At 28.7% G+C, this 20254-nt stretch overlaps 2 protein-coding genes across 2 annotated transcripts in view; both read right to left on the bottom strand.

Moving 5' to 3' along the window:
* Positions 1-20254, bottom strand: part of LOC136983000 (anillin-like) — a 64679-nt gene that overhangs the window by 27344 nt on the left and 17081 nt on the right. Inside the window, exon 2 of the mRNA XM_067279597.1 lies at positions 219-345. Coding sequence (XP_067135698.1) covers positions 219-345 — 127 coding nt within the window. The remainder of the gene's footprint in view (positions 1-218; positions 346-20254) is intronic.
* Positions 7571-19401, bottom strand: LOC136983059 (myb/SANT-like DNA-binding domain-containing protein 3). Its single transcript, XM_067279690.1, has 3 exons — positions 18985-19401; positions 12864-12952; positions 7571-7945 (listed from the first exon to the last, which is right to left on the bottom strand). Exons 1-3 carry the CDS (start codon positions 19391-19393, stop codon positions 7646-7648), a joined length of 798 nt encoding a protein of 265 aa, XP_067135791.1. The 5' UTR covers positions 19394-19401; the 3' UTR covers positions 7571-7645.

Raw genomic sequence — 20254 nt, 5'->3', positions numbered from 1 at the left:
AAATGATATAAAATGACTCTTAAAATTATATATCATTACAATTACTAAATCATATTAAATTTCTAAAAGTTCATATTTCAAAATCAAATTCTGTGTATAAATTTTCAACTTATAAATTAACATTGTTATTTATTATATATTATTATATTTTTCCTTCTCTTTAAAAATAAATTATGAACATTGTAAAGTTTAAATACTATTATTAGAAATTGATTTACCATCAGAAAAATCTGCATTTGTTTTTTCAGACATAGGTACTCTTCTTTTCCTTACTGCTGCTCCTGTTGTATTTGTTTCCATTTTACTTAAATTTTCTCGACGAGCTTGCGTTCGTGCTAAAAGTTTCTGAAAATGAAATGAAAAGTTTTACACTAAAGCAAACATGAAATTAGTATGTTAATATAAATATTAAAAGAAAATTTATAACAGTAATTATTAGTTTACTAGTAAATAGTAGCTTAATTAACAGTAAAATGAACTTAAATACAATTCAGTTGTAAAAATACACAAACAATAAATATAAATTTTAAAAGTGTCTAAGAAACATGCTTTGTATACTAGTAAGAGAACAAAAATCAATTTCTTGCAATAATATCAAGTTTTATTAAACAATTTTTAAAAAGTATTTAAATTATACATAAAATTTAATTACAAGGACTTTATGTCTCAAATAAAAAAACTAAATATTTTCAACAAATTGTAAAACAATTTTCTAAAAAAAGTATTAAAATGAAACTTTGCAATCATTAAACTTTATTTTTTTTAATGTTTTGTAAAAATTTTCTCAATACTATAAAAATCAGAACAATATCATCTTAGCATAAGCAGGTAAAACTTTTACTTAAAACTATGTTTTAATCACCCAAATGTAGTTTTAGTATAAAACAATACATACAGCATATAATGACTAAAACTAAGCTTAGGGACCTGACTAAAACAACAATCATTAATTTTTTTTTGTTCTGACAGTAATTTAGAAATATTTTCATGATTTATAAAAGTTGTTACCAAAAAATCTCATAAAGCCCTTTGAATTTTAGTAACTTAGTAAGTTTTGCAGGTTTTTCCACACAAACAAAAAAACACATTATCTTATTATCTTGCTTATTACTCCTTCTTCCACTATTCTTCTTATTTTAGTATTTTTTAATTAGTTTATATATATTACAGTAAAATATCTTCTTAAAATATCCTGTTTCGTATCTTTTGTCACATTTCAAATTGTTTCAAAGATATGAAACAAGAGAGTCATTTTGAGAAATATTTTGTCTATAAATTTTTTAATTATACATATAATATTGTAAACAAATTATTACTAATGAGTATTACAATACTAGGGGAAACTTGCTTAATTCGTACTTGTGCCTAATTCGTACTTCGCTTATATCTCAACTCCGGTAATAGCTATTAGTGCCTTTAGTGACAAAAAAAGTAAATAACAGTCGGCCATATTACCATCTGACAGACAACACGCTGTTACGCTGCTTCCGACAAAAATATTGAAAAGGTAAGTTTTTTCAACTTTTTCTGTAATATTTTTGCACATTTCGTAAGAACATTCTTCAAATTGGATCGTGTACAAGTTTTTTAACTATCTGTGACGTATTAATGCGTATTTTTGTGATTTCACCTGATGTGATGATATATGAGTATTTGTTGTCAAATTTCTTGGAGGCAAATGTAAAACTTGTTCGACTCTTGCGCCTATTTCGTACTCCAGGCAAGTTCTTAAAACGTACTGGTACGATTTAGGAAAACCATTTTAGATGAATGTCACAATAAGCTATTACCGATTCGTAAACTGTTATTTTTTTACTAAGTTACTGATTTCAAAAATAACCGCAAAAGTATGATCAAATGCACACGATGTGAGATATGGGTATATGAACTTTGCGCAGGAACCAATAAAAAGCAACGAATTACAACTGCAATGACTGCCAAGAATTGGCGAAGACCATCAGCCGAATCTACACACGTATTAATACATTATTGATTAAGATTTTGATTCTTAAGATGCAAACCAATGATAGGATCTCAAAGTACGATTTAAGAATATATCAGTACGATTTAAGATGAATGGTTCTAAATCGTACTTTTTTAGTGTTTTTTTAAATTGTTTATTTCTCAGAAGTTTATAAGATTTATGCTAAATTTGATTATGGTAGTAATAAAATATTTCTCAAATAAAAGTTACTTAAAATGAAAAATAATTTTTGTTTATTAATTTCGATAATATGATGGTTTTTCCTTAAGGGGTACGAATTAGGCAAGTTTACCCTATTTTTTTCAAAATTTTAATCTTCTAGTTATATTATACACTACCTTATGAATATGTAAAAACATTTCATACCATTAATTAGAATTGACCTAAATAGATATTTCTTCAAAATTAACATTTCATTAACCATGTCATTTATTTTTTGGCATTAAAATTTCTTTATAGAATTAATTTGAGTTACCTAGCACTTGCAGAAATAAATAGCATTTTCAAAAATTTAAAAATTTTTTTAATAAAACTGACTAGTTATCTGTTTAATAAAATATTTCAGTTCATTCTTGAATGGAAATATGTTTTTAATTTATGAAAATTTTCAGAATTAAAATTATAACAATTCTCAGATGATCATTTGAAATGTTGATTTGTTGTTTGTTAAGTTATGACAACACAACACTTGGGTGATCTGCCTAGGGGATGCCTTCTGAGAGGTCTTTTAAGGGAAACTGGCTCCTATTTAGGCATTACAGACATGGAGAAAACCCAGAAAACTCCATGTGGCCAGCCCATCTGAGCAAGGCGTGAACCCACGACTAAACTCCCAGTGTTCAGGGTACGAAGACCGCTTGGCCACTGGTGGGCGAAATGTTGATTTGAACTTTTATAATTATTGAATGCAGCTTATAATTAACAAAGGTCCAAAGATAAATGTACCTATGAATCCACATCAGACTAACTTTAGGCAAGTACAGTACAGTGAAATCTACTGGAAAACAGAAATTTTCTTGTTTCTTATGGCCCAAATACAATAGTTACAAGTGTTGAATTTGGGCAGCATGCAACTGGCTGATCTTATATGGATAACAATGCTCAACTTTCTCCATTCTTTCCACAATGTGTCCCAAAGTCAGAGAAAGTTTCCTTCCCCATTACACAATGTTCAACTTATAGCAAGCTCTCCATGCCACAGAAAGGATATTAAGATCTTTGTTATTGATGGGATAACCATCAAATTTGTAAATATATATAAACTTTGTAATTATGTATGGGATATCTGTTTCTGATACTTTTAATGATACTTTCTCTGACTTTGGGATACTGAGCTTTGTTTTTTCTTGGTTATACTTATTTTTGCCATTATGGGCAATAGTTTCAATTATGTATAGTTTCTATTTACATATTTTTATCATACCTATTTTCTTGTGTTTATTTATTATGTATTTTCACATGTATTTATCTTGTATTTTTATTCTTTATTTTAATTTTTTCATTTAAAATTATCCAGCATTCGTTCCAAAATATTTTTATCATCCTACATAAGTGTTTCATATTACACATCATTCAATTTTGTATCATACCTGAAGACAATCATTAAAAATGACTGAAAACAGTTCTATGCATGGAAAGCTAGAACTGCTTTAAATAAGTTTTACAAAATCTTTCACTCTTTTTCTAGCTACTTCTTTAATTAATTAGATAAGAGAACAAATGCTTTCGGCTATTTTGTATACAATGGCTATTCAAAATACAGTACTGTATTTAAAATACAATATTGAATACAGGTTCTACAACATTGAACTGACATTTCAATGTTGTGGAACCTGAAGAAGGCAATTCAAAATAGCCAAAAGCATTTGTTCTCTTATCTAATCAATTAAGAAAGTAGCTAGAAAAAGAGTGAAAGGTTTTGTAAAACTTGACTGAAAACATTAGTAATTAAAATTTTTTCTGCATACAAAGGTTGTTTTGAATGTCTGAATATCTTCAATGACTTATAAAGTGATACTGTATGTTTGCACTCTTGACTGAGATGGGCTATACAAACCATACTATTTGTAAACAGTTGGTTACAAATAGTATGGTTTGATGGTATGATTTAATTTACCAACCATTTTAGTCAAAAAATTTAAAAGGAAAAAAATAATGTATATGACTGATGCAAAAGGGAAGTCAACAGACAGTTTGATGTAAAATATGATGGTTTTCAATTTCATGGTGTGTTAGACTTTAAGAAGATAAAGAATATGCCAAAATGAAAGCATCATCAGTAACTGAATATCACATAACAGTGTCTGTGAGGTATAGAATTAATGTTAAGTGTGATTACAGTATTTGGTAGTTTAACTTCAATTTTTGAATGTTTTTTATGATTATTGTTATGATGATGTAAGTGGTTAGTTGTATAGTAATATAAATGTTGGGTTATATGTATATTTTCATTTATTAGATTCTTTCATATGTTTTTAATTATAATACCATGTTGTCATGATGTGTAAGTTATATGTAACTCTGCTGAAGAAAGCTGCTGATTATGCCAAAATGAAATGTAGGACATCATATATTAATGAATAAAAATCAAAAAGGTGTGATGAATCATGTGTGTCTAATCATAACAATAAGGCCAGTGGGCTTATAGTTATTTATTATTACTGAGTAAAAGAAAATAACATATTAAAAGCTTATATTGAATGACATTCCTTTTTTTTTACAGTTTATTTGCATCTCTAGAAATTTTCCATTTTTTCTGTATTTCATTATATATATATATAAAATTTGTTTCTAATTAGTAAAGAATATCTTTATATTATAATACAACATAATTTTGTTTTTTCTAGATCTACTAGTTTAAAAGTTATTAGAATGTTAAATATTAAAATTTATATATCTCAAAATATAGAATTTATGGCATTCCTTGTTTTTCCTTCACCTTTCATATGTTCTAGAATTATATATACAGAGTGGGTGGAAAGTAACTAAGCATTAAAAAATTGCTATAATTTTTCTAGTAATAATAATAATAGCAATCATAATAAAATTTGTGTATTACATCAATCAATGAAATTTTATAATTCCCACATCAGTGGAGTGGGTAATAACCAAGAGAGGTCACAGGTGCAGTGGCAAAAGAGATAACCAACCACATGTCTGTTCAGGAGCAAGAGTAGATTTACTGCATGCTATGAGTTGTGGAAATCAGTTGCTATTCAGTGATGGTGGCATACAGTGAAAGGATATTATGCTACAATCCATCCATAAACAATCAAGATTTTTATTCAAAGATAATGATCATAGGATCAGTTGTGGATGCACAGAGAAGTAGCCATCTATCATCATCACAATTTCTGGTCATTTGAGGAAGTTGATGGATGATACCAGTGCTTAAATTGAATTTTAAGGTATGCATCCATATCTATAAAAAAAAAATATATATACTAAAAATAAAAATTATCTTTAGTTTTAAAACAAGCAAAAACTACTTTGACTTATTCCGACTTCGAGGAACGATACGAGTTTAAATGGACGAATCAATGGTGAAAAATGACCTCAGTATTTTAGTATTACCAGTTTTATTTTGTTATCCTTTTTACAATTTAGAAAGTCCAGATGCATTTCGCTCAATAGTTGAGCCTCTTCAGTTGTTTCGCTGAAGAGGCTCAACTATTGAGGAAAACATAATAAAGGATAACAAAATAAAACTGGTAATACTAAAATACTGAGGTCATTTTTCACCATTGATTCGTCCATTTAAACTCGTATCGTTCCTCGAAGTCGGAATAAGTCAAAGTAGTTTTTACTTGTTTTAAAACTAAAGATAATTTTTATTTTTAGTATTTTTTAAGTATACCGATCCCATTGTTATAATTATTGAATCCATATTTATGTTTAATAAAGTACATGTCAAATAACTATCATCAACTTTGTATTATAAATATAGAAATTATAGCAATTTTTCAGTTACTTTCCATCCACCCAGTAGACAAACAAATAAATAGGTAAACATAAATACTTAAATTTTAGAGCAGGTATTCTAAAAATTATATATTCTAAAATTTAAAATTATATATTCTTTCTTAATAAATAGGACACTTCTATACCAGTCATTGACTGGCAATGGTGCTTTTAGGTAAAATGATTTCCAGGCATTTTTACTGTTAAAATCTAAAAAACTGTTATATACAAAGAGTTTATACTCTGATTATTTGTTATTTTCCACTTGTTCTTTGCCTGAATTTTACTTTTGTATTTTTATATTAAGTCTACAAATACCAAAAGACCAGTTATATAGTCTACAGTATGGTCTTGTTTTACACAGAATTTATATAAATGGATCTGTCTTGCACTTGATGAATGGTTAGATTAACCATTCCTATTATCACTGAATCTGATTCTTAAGTCATCAAACCATCCTTCTCCAACTTCTAAAATTCTGAAAATGAAAAATCGTTAAATGTCATTCACTTGGTGAATAGTCTGGCTTGCATATATTTTTATCAAGTAGTGTACACTATACAGTATAATAAAATTTTGAATCTGTATATTCAGAAACACAAGATTAAACTGTTGTTCATTGTACAGTACTGGACAAAATATCCAGCTTCCAGAAATATGTAATGATCAGAAAATCAGCTATTTTTGAAACTAACTGATTTTGAATTTGGCAGGTTATTGTGCAGCTGTAATTTGCAGCATAGTCACTTTTTGTTGCATGTGCATCACACAATGCACACCAGTTCCAGTGCTGGCATAGACCTACAGTGTGTTAAAAACAGTTTCATTCTTTACTTTCCATTTCTTATCTTATATTTTAAGTATATATTTAGCTTGTATTCAGAAAAATCAGACCTCTTCTGATTACACACTTGCCAAATATTTGGTCTAGTACTGTAAAAATAAATAAAATAAATAAATAAAAATACAAAAATGCTTCTTTTTTCTAAACACATTTTAACATTTTTGTATTAACTGTAAATGGTTGCATAAGTGCACAGAAAGCAAAGTTGAGAAGCCCTGTACTAAATTATAACTGAAAAAAAAAATTATTATTATTATATTCATTGGTGTAATAAATAAAATAATACTTATCAAATGCTTACAAAAAATTAATATAATCAGGTAAAGCAATTAGCATTTGGTCATCACTCATATTTAAAATCAAATAAAATTTATTGATATAAGTTTTTTTTTATATTACAAAAAGCTAGTATAAAATGAAATTACATACTATTGTAGAATTGTTTCTTTCAGATGACAAAATTTAACAAAAATAATTGTACTTTTGATTAAATTATCAATTTTTACATTGAGCAAATCACATATAACTGATTATTTTAAATGTTAAATATAACATACTATATCTGTATTATACATTTATATATACATTCTATATACATTTATTTCAATAATTATGATTTTAAAGAAAAAGAAATCACATATAAAAGTATTATCTAATGATGATAAAGCTACATTTAATTCCTTTTTCAATATCATAATAATGAGAATATAATTTGTATTATAGGAAGATGAAAAAACTTAGATTTCATAGATCATAATCCATCATGAAACAAATTAAAATCTTAGATTCAAAAGATAAATCCAAATATTATACAGAGTTCATTCTGTAATTTTAAATTAAATAAAAAAAGTTAACACTTATTCATTTAATAGTTTATTTTTCTTCAAAGTTTCAACTTCAATTTTTAATTTTAATAATTTTATTTTAAACTCATGTTCTTCTTGCATTAATTTAAGTTTTTCATTTTGTTCTTTTTTTAATCCTTCAATCTGAACAACATGATATTCTTCTATTAATTTTTTTAAAACATTATAAAAGTTTTTTTTCTTCTCTTTATTCTTTGATATTGATGAATATACTCTTGAATTTCTAACTTTTGTAATTTTTTCAATAGTACACACTGGTCTTTCTGATGACACATAAGTTAATGGAGTAACCTAAATGAAATACATAAAATTAAATAAAACTTAAAATAATATTTATATGAGTATAAAATTTAATATGAAATTAAAATCAATAAAAATTAATATTTAAAATGTTTATTCCTAATTCTGTTTTTACATAGACTTTTTAAAATATGATTTTGATTTAACAGCCTGAAAAAAAAAAATATCCATTTGATTTCAATTCCAAGAAAAAATATTTATACTTTCTTTTCTAGAAAATTGTTCCTTTTAATGAAAAATTCTTAGAATTTGAATATAAGGCATTTGAATACATTCTCAAATTTTAAGATTTGGCTGTTTTTTTACAACTTATTTGAATACATGTACAAACAAACAAATCTTTCATTCCAACTATGCCATGATGAAGCAGTCAAAAAAAGTTTAATTCAAAAGTTGACAATTTGTGTTTATAACATGTTTTCAAATTTCTTTCAATGGATAGATTTAATGATGATGTCAAGACCTAAGGACCCATATGTCTAAGGATGAAAACAGCTAACTCATGAATAGAAGTATACTAGCATTGAGTAAATGTTCTGGAAAAAATACTGAAAAATTGTGGTAACAATTACCATATTCATAAAATAAAAAATTTCATATTTTTCTTATTAATGAAAAAAGGCAAAATAAATTGATTAATATGAAAAGAGATAATTCATAGTGGCTGTCCACAGAATGTGTAAAAAATTTTATTTCTTCTAATTTAAGCCATAATAATAATAATTATTAAGCATCATCATCAGAAATAATCATTTTTCTATATTTGTTTGTAAAGATATCAATTATAAATTTACTTTCACATTAATCTCTTCTTTCATAAAAACTAATGTGGAAATAAATACTTCTTGATCTTATTATATATATTTTCTTTATTACTAGAATCATCTCTAATTTTTTGATTGATCTAGATTCAAATTTAAAATCTAACAACTTTAATGTTATCCACATTTTTATTGGGAAATTTTATAAATTGTGTTTTGTTCAAATTATTTACATGAATGAATAATTTATTAAATGATTATAAATATCATACATATTACAGTAGAGTCCCACAAACTCCACTTAAAGTGGAACTGAGAAACTAATGAGTTGCCAAAAATAACAAGTTTTACAAATAGCAATGACATTAGTCTAAATAGAATTTTTGTAAAGATATTACATGTACAAATCTGTGTATGTATTAACTATGTACCATTAATGATTGTCTCTATATGTAGTTAAATTTTAATGTAAAAAAATATTGGCTATTCAGTGACTTTCAGATTAGTAACATTTGCATTGTGATGTTTTACAGTGGTACCTTGTTAAAAGACATATTCTTTGTTAACACATGGAATTGGTGCTATTATTAATTAAGTGTCACCTGTGAAAAATGATAAGTTATTTGCTCTTAGTATTAAGTTACAGGAGTAAAAATTAAATTACAAGTATTTTTTTTAATGACACAACAAATTTTACAGAATGTCAAGTTATCGGGATTTGAGTTTCCAGAACTCTACTGTATGCATAGTAAGTTTATTTCTCCATATGCATTCTTCTACAAAACAATATTAGTCACTTAAATTTCAGATTTAAAGTTAAAATAAAACAAAAATATTTAGAATATCTGATAATTTATTGATATAATCACACATTGTAAATGGAATGAAATCTAACCGAAGTTTACAGTAGGTTTTCAAGTAAATGTGTTCACTACTGCCATATACATATTCACAACATAGTTTTGAACTCACCTATACATCTAGGTACCTTAAGACTTGACATAATTGTTAAACCTATCAATACAAGGCCCACCAGGAGCCAAGTGAATAATACCACTGACCACTGTTCTCACCTGATTAATGGGCTGGGTACATGGAGTTTTCCGGGTTTCCTTCATATGTCTAATATCTAAACAGACTAATTTCCCATAGAAAGTCCTCCCAGGAGTCTCCTGATTGAGAGACTGTCCATATGTTGCATTGACTTATCAATCCAATCCTTTCAAATACAGAATAATTTTTTGTAGGCCATTTGGTATTAAAAGTTAGGAGGTATTTTGGTATTTAATTGAAAAAGCAATGCGAAATAAAATGTGTGAAAAATAAATTTATTAAATTTTGTCAGTAAATAAGATAAAATTGCCAGTCTTGTGATTTATTAATTAAAATTTCTTTTTAAATGCACCCTATTACAGTAAATTAATTGATTAATTGTATTATTTTTACTGATTTTTAAGGTCTAGAACCAATCTTCCATATTAACAGTACCTTCTTTACACAGTTTTTTCAGGAACATATCTACCATGTAAAAACAGAATTGGGTTTATTTCAATTATAAAAATAAAGTTTAATCTAAAAATTTACATGTTTTTTTATATTAGATATAAATCAAATTACATTAAATGTGGGAAATAAAATTCTTAATTACAGATTTTAATCACTTTCTAAAATTGGATTTTATTTCTTTAGACAAATTGGTACAAATCAAGTCTTTTCAGTCATCTTAGTTGGTAAACATTCTGAGTACTGTACAATTTATGCATATCCATTACAAATTTGAAATAAAACCAAGTAACTGTCATAAAATTGCATGTCTGAGAAACCATGGGCCAGGGTTATCCCTACTGACCACTTACTCGGCAACAGTCTGCAAAGACCGCCCATGCTGTCATTTCGGATGGCTTTTTATCACGTGGCAAGGGAGGTAAGCAAGTCAACAGGTGGGTTGGAGTGACAGGAGACAAGTATAATAAAATAACTAAGCATTTATTGATTAATTAAATCAAGAGTATAGGAGACTATATAAATCCTAAGGTTAAATGCAGTTATACTATACTACTTACACAAAGTGGCAACTAATCTCAGAACTATGTCACGTGTCTAGTCTGCGTATCAGAGAGAATTTACAAAGTTCAGCCCAAAATACCTCTAATGGCAAGTACGCGATGATCATGCATGCATGGAAGCAGTAGGAGTCCTCGGTATCTTCCAACCGATGTTTTCTCCCTTTAGCTGGATCGGGCCTGCTGTATGGAGGTCCGGAAGTCAAGGTGACACTATCTCCAATTATAACTTCCTATGACGATCACCCCGAGCTTCCGGTAGCTTTTGCGTTTATCTCCTTGTCATAAGAAAGGGATCACATAATCGGCAAAGGGTGACGATGACGGCGCATTTTTGACAGCTATGTGCCAACTTTCCCATCCGTTTGTTATCGCAAACGGTGACCTCTGATCGGATTCTCACAAGGAGCATTTTTTCTATCAGATTTGTTTACAATTATTTTTCCGACAACTGCATTAAATTCGCAGATTTCACACATGCCAAGAAAATCTAATCCTAAAATAGCTAATCTAGTATAATCAATAAAATTAAACATCACAGTCTATTCTGTATGCACTTTTAAATAAGACATTTGAATTCAAAGGGAAATAAAACAATTACAATTGAAAACAATGAAATTGAATTGTGTTAATGTATTAGCCAATCCTATATCATAAAAATTTTCTATTTCCTAAGATTAAGGAGTAGTTTAAAAACAATTGTGTTCTGATATGAATACTCTTAAGCACTATTAAATAAAATCATCACTATGAAGAATTTGATGAATATACATATTTCATCAGAAAAGTATTTTGGAAGCTAGTAAAGACATTTTATTTTAGAATATTCTTTGTACTTACAAACTGTAATTAATTGATTATATAGAAAAATTTGAAAAGGAATATTATAATTTTTAAAATAAGCCAAGACGATTAAATACAAATAAAGAAAAAAAAATATATTTCTCTTACAGACAATACATATAAAATGTGTCTTTTATCAAGACATCTTTTCTCATGCAGTTGAGGAATAAGACAATTCCACGGCGGAGTCGACCTTTTATTTGAGGTAGACTGAGAAGCCTCAAATAAAAGGTCGACTCCGCCGTGGAATTGTCTTATCCCTCAACTGCATGAGAAAGGATGTCTTGATAAAAGACACATTTTATATGTATTGTCTGTAAGAGAAATATATATTTTTTCTTTATTTGGGTTTTGAGAATATTATAATATTCTAATATAGAATAAAAGGAAAATTTTGTATCATTTTCTAACAACTATGTTTTCAAACATTTATTTTATAGATATCATCATAAAATATGCCAATTTTAATGAAATTTCAGAAAACTGAATTTTATAAATTTTCAGTAAATTATTATTATTATGAACTATTTAATGTAGATGTGTTCATTAAAAAAAATTTAAAAAGTTAATCTTCCATTTGTTATAAGTTTAAATCTTACTCTTAATGATGATGAAATCTAATCTTTACATATATAGATACCTATGTCAGAAGTATTGTCAAATATATTGTGGAATATATCATTCCACTAAAAAAGTTTTTTCTTTTAATTATTGAGAAATTATAAAGTAAAAGTTTATCAGAAAAGTTTATCATGTTAAAAATCAATTCACAACTTGAACAAGCAATTATTTATTGTGACATTGTCACAATACTGGGCTGCAATTTTTTAGATCTCGGTGCACAATGATCTTCATTCTAGTAGTGTCTTGTTCCTGTACATCAAACTTTTCCTGTTAACAAGAGTGTCATGCCAGTAATCTATCTCTGTTCTGGAAAAAATTTTTGAATTGAAATATCATGACTTTCTGTCCAAACAAGAAGTTTGTATATAGTTAATTGGGGCCTCTGGCTCCTAAGCTTTACATTTCTGGTCTCAACTTTCATCTAACTTAGTTCTCAACATTAAGGAAGGACAAACAGATGGATGCCAGTGGAAATTTATAGATCTACTATTTTAAAATTGCAGATCTATAAATTCCCACTGTAATTTTTAAATTGCAGCCCAAAAAATGTATTAAATTCCAATATAGGGAATTGGGCAATTTAGGATAGTGTTAATAGAAAAGTATAAAGTAACTTACATTATTTGATAAAACAGTTTCTGAAGGTGTAGGAATATCAGCAATTATTTCTGTTGGAACTGCTGCAATTGGTGATTCTCTATTTGCATCTAATGTAAAAATATATGATAAAATGAAAATATATCCATAAATATACTTTTAATATTACATAGAAATAAATCTTTTTTTATAAACTAATAATAATAGTAATAAATAGAGCATTTGTTTAAATGCAATGGTAACGCACAACTAAAAAGTCATTCAACATTTACAGATTATTATAAAAATAAAAAAACCTTTTTATAAAGGGTTTTTAGTTTTATATTAACTTTACCTAGTTTGATATTGCATTAGTTTTTACAGATTATTGCTTTCAGGACTGCTTAGGTGTTATCACCATACCTTACACTGTATAAACTTTTTTTAGGATGTACAATGTACTGTATAATGTAGAATTACAAAGCCTTAAATTAAAATTTTATTTCTCAATTTTTCTTAAGTTTAAAACAGACAATTCTAATTTATACATGTAACATTAACATTCTTAAATTTTAAAAAAAGTTTTAAACTTTTATTAAAATTTTAAACACATCATATACTGTATGTAAATTAGAATGATTATATCAATTTTAAAATGTTATATACTATGCTTTAAAAGTTTTGTTTTAATAAGAAATTCTTATTCAAAAACCGAGATTTGAAGATGAAGCCTAAGCAGCCTAAAAAATAATCTTTACATATTATGTAAATGTAATTGTACAATGAATTTTCTATTTGGATAAACTGAAGTTAAGAAATGATGAGAAATGATGTAAAACTAAAAAACAGATCACAAGAATCTAATTTGGGTAAATTATTTTTAATAATTTAATATACTGATGATCTTAACTTGCAATAAAAAGTTTTATTAAAATAATAAAAATAATCATTTAATATAAGATATTTAACTGTTTATCAAGAAAAGATTCCATTAAACCAGTGATTCTCAAACTTTTTCGGTCCAACGACCCGTTTGTTCCATAAAGTTATACCCAACACCCCCTAACTCATTTTCTCTTGTGTGAGAAAGGATTAGAAATATTCTTAGGAAAACTTTTCTATGAATCTCACACTTGTGCCTTACGTACATTGTTCTCAACATCTGGAAACCATTAAATGCAATGTTTCCTCTTATCCGTTTAACAGAAGAAAAGGAACGGCTGTCAGTGACCCCAACTTTTGCCTTTGGTCACCGTTCAGTACCCCGCCTCCAGCATCCCCCTAGATTTACTCACCGCCCACAAGGGGACATTATCACCCACTTTGAGAAACGCTGCATTAAACACTAATGCAAAAAAATAAAAAAAATAAGCAAGAATATTTACAATTATAGTCAGTGAATTATTGAAAAGATATTTAACAAACAAAATGCAAAGATGATACTTGAAAATTAATTGTTAAATAGAAATGTTTACATAACAATATAAAGATGTTTATAACAGTAATTATAGGTGTAATTGGTACAGTGTAGTTAACTTCTAATAAATTAGTTTAGCATTTATATTACTCAAATGTAAAATTTGAACATTGTTCACTATATTTTTGTAAACCACTTCTTCAATTATTATTGGAGAAGTTTATTCAAGCTATTTCCTTTAATTAATTTAATTTAATTTTTCTATGCATAAATTAATTTTCAGGAGGTGGGATAACATATTTGATGACATTATTTAATAAATTATACTTGTGCCAAACAGTCTCAACCTAATTGTTGTTAGAAAACAATCCATGAATGCAGCAACAATGGCTGCTCAGCAGCACTCTCCTACTTTAATAAATTTAATTTCAGGTATTCAAAGCATTTATTAAGTCCAATTCAAGTTCATTTTTATTAAATTTATTACTGTTTTAAAAGAATATTTTTTAAACTAATTACTTATTTTATCATCAAACTAATGATTTAAACTTTTCAGTTATCAACTCTATTGTGTACTAGTGTCATAATGCATTTTCTTAAAATATAGAATATCAATAAAATTAATAAAAAAAAACATTTGAATTTTTTTGTCTCATAATAATAATACAGGGTGTCCAGGATGCAATTTAAAAAATTTATAACTTTATTAGTATTTGTGATAGAAATAAAATCTGTAAAAAGTATTAGAAAGCTTAATGTACCTGTACCTAGTTTTAAATAACATTATTTAATAACAAATATTTTTAGAGATTAGAAGAGGTAGACCATTTTCTTGGCCTTCACATTTGCCAGACTAGACTCCATTAGAATTTTTTATGGGACACATGAAATCAATAGCGAAGTTGAGGCCAAAGTTTTAAATGCAAAAACGTGTACGTCGAATGTTCAGCACCGCTTTCTTGTAAGCCTAGAAGTTTGACAATGGTGTTTGGAAAGTCAGTGGAATCATGCTCGACATTCCAAACGCCACTGTCAAACTTCTAGGCTTACGAGAAAGTGGCGCTGAACGTCTGACATACACGTTTTTGCATTTAAAACTTCAGCCTCAACCTCGCTATTAGCTTATGCAACCAAACCTCGACGGTTAGAAGACATGAAAGCTAAAATAACTAATATGATTTCAGGCATTACTGTAAATCAATTATCAAATGTTTTTAGAGAACTACAAAATCCTATTACCCTTTGTATTACTAATGATGGTGACCATGTGGAAACTTAATAAAATACAATAAAAAAAAATACAGATTTTCTTATTTCCAATACATTCTATATAATTTCTCTATCACAAATACTAATCTGGATAAAGTTATAAATTTTTTTAAATTGCACACGGACTCTATGGACACCCGTACGTTGTCAAAAATTAAGACACTCGAGTAAAATAATATAACAACATTATTATTATTATTTAACTGTAAGACACACACACCTTTATGCTGAGAACTATAAATTTAAATTTAATCATAAAAAACAAACGTTTTCGGCCACTCCACTGGCCATCATCAGGTTAACTATATTCGAATACTATTTCGAACAACCCGTTCAAAATTGAAATAGATTACAATAGAACTCACGCGCTCAACTACGTAAACCAAATGTAATAGAAATAACAGAAAAATAAATAAAACAAAATAAATAAAATAAAACATGCCAATGGTACATGTAAACATAGCAATATCTATATATCTATAGGCAATCATTTGCGCCTAGTTAATGTGTTCTTGTGACTTTTTTAATTAGAAACTTCCAAGCTGATGGTAAAATGGTCGCATCTTTGTAATTTAAGCATTTTTTGGTTAAGCTGGACTTATAAATTTCACATTTTTCGGTTGTCGCTGCAAGTGTCGGCGAATGGACAGGTGTTATGATTTTGGCTTCTTCCCATTTAACAACGGATCCCTCCGTCTGCGCCATTTTTGCTAATGTTGTTGTGCATTTACTTTTCGTTCCTTAAGTCTTTTAGTTAGGCTTCTCGTCGTAACCCCGATGTATTCTTTCTCTATCCCTATTTGGTCGTTGCTGTACGGTATCGAGTACACCCCCGGCTGCTCACTTCGTTTAATTTCTTCCTTGTCGTTTCTTAGTAATTTATATATCGAGGGAGCTCTTTTGTACACAATATTGCTGTTCCTGTGGCTCGCAATACACTCCATAACAGAGGATAGACGCTTATTATACGTGAATTTCGTGATGCCGTTTGTAAGATCTCGTTTTTTCTTGTTTTTATTAGGACTCTTGTATGCTGCAATCAAACGTTCAACTGTTCTTGGACCATATCCCAGCATCTTGGCCACTTGCCTGATTCTCTCCAGTTCCCGCATCGTATCCATTATGTTAGAGCAATATTGAAACGCTCTTCTAATTAACGCTCTAAATGCTGAGAGTTTATAGGTAATAGGATCATTGGATGTTGACGGTATATATAGCGGGTCGTGTGTAGGCTTTATATAAACTTTCGTGTTTATTGCTCCATTCTTAAATGTAATACCAATGTCCAAAAAATGTAATTCGTCGCCACTAAGTTGCTCCAAGTTTAGCCGTAGGCCATGATCGTTGGAATTCATGGCATTTAAGAATTGGTGTATCCTTGCGTGGTTCTTCCATATGACAAGCACATCATCCACATATCTTCTGTACAAGATTATGTCTTCCTTGAAGTTGATCAGTATGATGCGCTCCATTCTTCTTACCACCAATTCACACAGCAGACCAGACATTGGGCTGCCCATCGGGACACCTTTTAACTGTTTATAGATTTTACTCTCGAACACGAAAAACGATTGCCCGCATACCAGATCTGCCATCATCTCCAGGTCCTTACGGTACGCTGCCGCCGTCGGATGCAAGCCATATAACAATTCCATTAGTGCATCAAAACATGAGGATGGTTTGATTGACGGATACATACTCTCGAAGTCCATTACCGAACCAACTTCGTTATCCATTAAGGCTAACTCCTGCAAATCCTTTACTACACTCATCGGGCTCTTTGTAACAAATTGGTAATCCCCAATCAACTCCGACAAATACGAATGCATACGTCTCCACGGCTAAACTTGGAGCAACTTAGTGGCGACGAATTACATTTTTTGGACATTGGTATTACATTTAAGAATGGAGCAATAAACACGAAAGTTTATATAAAGCCTACACACGACCCGCTATATATACCGTCAACATCCAATGATCCTATTACCTATAAACTCTCAGCATTTAGAGCGTTAATTAGAAGAGCGTTTCAATATTGCTCTAACATAATGGATACGATGCGGGAACTGGAGAGAATCAGGCAAGTGGCCAAGATGCTGGGATATGGTCCAAGAACAGTTGAACGTTTGATTGCAGCATACAAGAGTCCTAATAAAAACAAGAAAAAACGAGATCTTACAAACGGCATCACGAAATTCACGTATAATAAGCGTCTATCCTCTGTTATGGAGTGTATTGCGAGCCACAGGAACAGCAATATTGTGTACAAAAGAGCTCCCTCGATATATAAATTACTAAGAAACGACAAGGAAGAAATTAAACGAAGTGAGCAGCCGGGGGTGTACTCGATACCGTACAGCAACGACCAAATAGGGATAGAGAAAGAATACATCGGGGTTACGACGAGAAGCCTAACTAAAAGACTTAAGGAACACAGATATGATGTGACGAAAAGTAAATGCACAACAACATTAGCAAAAATGGCGCAGACGGAGGGATCCGTTGTTAAATGGGAAGAAGCCAAAATCATAACACCTGTCCATTCGCCGACACTTGCAGCGACAACCGAAAAATGTGAAATTTATAAGTCCAGCTTAACCAAAAAATGCTTAAATTACAAAGATGCGACCATTTTACCATCAGCTTGGAAGTTTCTAATTAAAAAAGTCACAAGAACACATTAACTAGGCGCAAATGATTGCCTATAGATATATAGATATTGCTATGTTTACATGTACCATTGGCATGTTTTATTTTATTTATTTTGTTTTATTTATTTTTCTATGTTATTTATATTACATTTGGTTTACGTAGTTGAGCGCGTGAGTTCTATTGTAATCTATTTCAATTTTGAACGGGTTGTTCGAAATAGTATTCGAATATAGTTAACCTGATGATGGCCAGTGGAGTGGCCGAAAACGTTTGTTTTTTATGATTAAATTTAAATTTATAGTTCTCAGCATAAAGGTGTGTGTGTCTTACAGTTAAATAGAGTCTGAGTGAGAGTAGGAAAAGAATTATTATTAAATTTAATTAAATGGGAATATATCAAACAAAACTTTAAAGTTATAAATTCAATGTAGCTGGAGCTGGTGTGAAACTATTAGTAATATGGATTTTGAATTATATGCATCACACTTATATAAACAAATATGATTTTTTCCATACTGTATTCTAATTATTTTAACATCCTATGTAAGTCAAAAATTTTTTTGTTTATATACTGCGAAATGTTAAAATAAAAATTGAAAATGTATGAAATTCTATACATTTTTATTTTATAAATATATATTATTACTCAAACAGTCTTAAACACAAATTAAATGAAAATTATATACGTAGATAAACACTCAAATTATTTTTAAAAGTTATTTAACTTTTATTTAAAAGTTTCTCTAATATATATATAGTAGAGAAACTTTAAAACTTATATAACTTATTTCAATAACAAACAAAGTAAAAAAAAAAAATACTAACCTGATGTTGGAAAGTCTTGTTCACCATCAGATGACAAACAACGAGTGGGTTGCTGTAGCATATCTCTTATCTTTTCCATAGAAGACTCCACACCCATAGGTACAATAATATTCGAAGAATGTTCACAGTCTGGATTAAAATGTCTTTTTTCGGTCAAAATTTTTTTACTTCTCTTCTTTAAATTTTGCCATAGCATTTTTAACTTAACGTGAGATCTTTGCGTAACTTCGGGTAATCTATTATATTCCATAGCTAATTGTTTCCAAGTTTCTTCTTTCATCTTTGAATGTTTCGAATCTGTTTTCTTACATTCTAAAATATTTTTATATTTATTGACCAATTCACAAATATATTCTATTTCACGTTTTGTAAGATTTGGTTGCCTCGCACGTGACTTCCCTGTCGCCATTTTTCCAAGTGTCTTATGTCAACACGTGAGCCTCTAGTGTTATGGTCTGAAACATTACACAGTATATACATATATACTGTACTGCAGAATTCTTGTAAAACAGTAATTCTTAAATATTGGGGTTTACTTTAATAATATAACTTCTGATAAATGATTCTAATTTTATTTCATTCAAATACACTTTCAACAACAAAATAATCATAAGACATTAAATTAAAAAAAAATCATTTTAAACGTACAAAAGCAAACTGTTCATAAAAGTTAGAGAGATTTGAATATAAATATTCAGTCATTTAATTGGGAAAAAAATAACAATGTTGAAGATCATGGCGTCATTGGACACATTCAAAATTATATTTCACAAGGATGATGCGAATCATTCGAAATTATTTATACACATTTCATATTTTACATGTTGTAAGAATTTATTTACAATAGTCCTATCCAGCATAATAAAAATATCTTTTTAAATGGATTTATATAGTAACAGATGGAAAAAAGTATCCATAAATACGGTGCAATCACCATTTACACGAGGGTTGTTCGTCGCGTAACTTTATGTGAGATTTTAAATTATCCCATGGAAATGCATTAAAATTTAAAAAAAAATTGAGCAATGAGTCGCTGAACTTTCTCGGTAACATTTCAAACTGTGTGTAGCACCATCTGTTATAATATTTTATTTTTAAAAACTTTTATATTTTTAATTATTATAAAACGGCAAAAAGCTTAACTTTGAGGTTAGAGATGAGTTTTATGAAATTTGTAAATGCTAATAACTAGTAAAATCGTCGTTAAGACCGATACTACTCGAGATATTTCACGAGACTCCTCTTCTCCCTACTCGTCGACCTTTAACCG

Source organism: Centruroides vittatus, unplaced genomic scaffold (assembly GCF_030686945.1).
Source record: "Centruroides vittatus isolate TY-2023 unplaced genomic scaffold, ASM3068694v2 contig_875, whole genome shotgun sequence".
NCBI lineage: Eukaryota > Metazoa > Arthropoda > Arachnida > Scorpiones > Buthidae > Centruroides > Centruroides vittatus.
This window is presented reverse-complemented; position numbering and strand designations above follow the sequence as displayed.

Excerpts from the sequence above, each read along its gene's own strand:
- LOC136983059 (XM_067279690.1), bottom strand. The coding sequence starts at position 19,393 with ATGGCGACAGGGAAGTCACGTGCGAGGCAACCAAATCTTACAAAACGT. Across the intron at positions 12,953-18,984 it reads ACAAGACTTTCCAACATCAG|ATGCAAATAGAGAATCACCA; the intron begins GTTAGTATTTTT and ends TTTTTACATTAG. Across the intron at positions 7,946-12,863 it reads AAACTGTTTTATCAAATAAT|GTTACTCCATTAACTTATGT; the intron begins GTAAGTTACTTT and ends TATTTCATTTAG.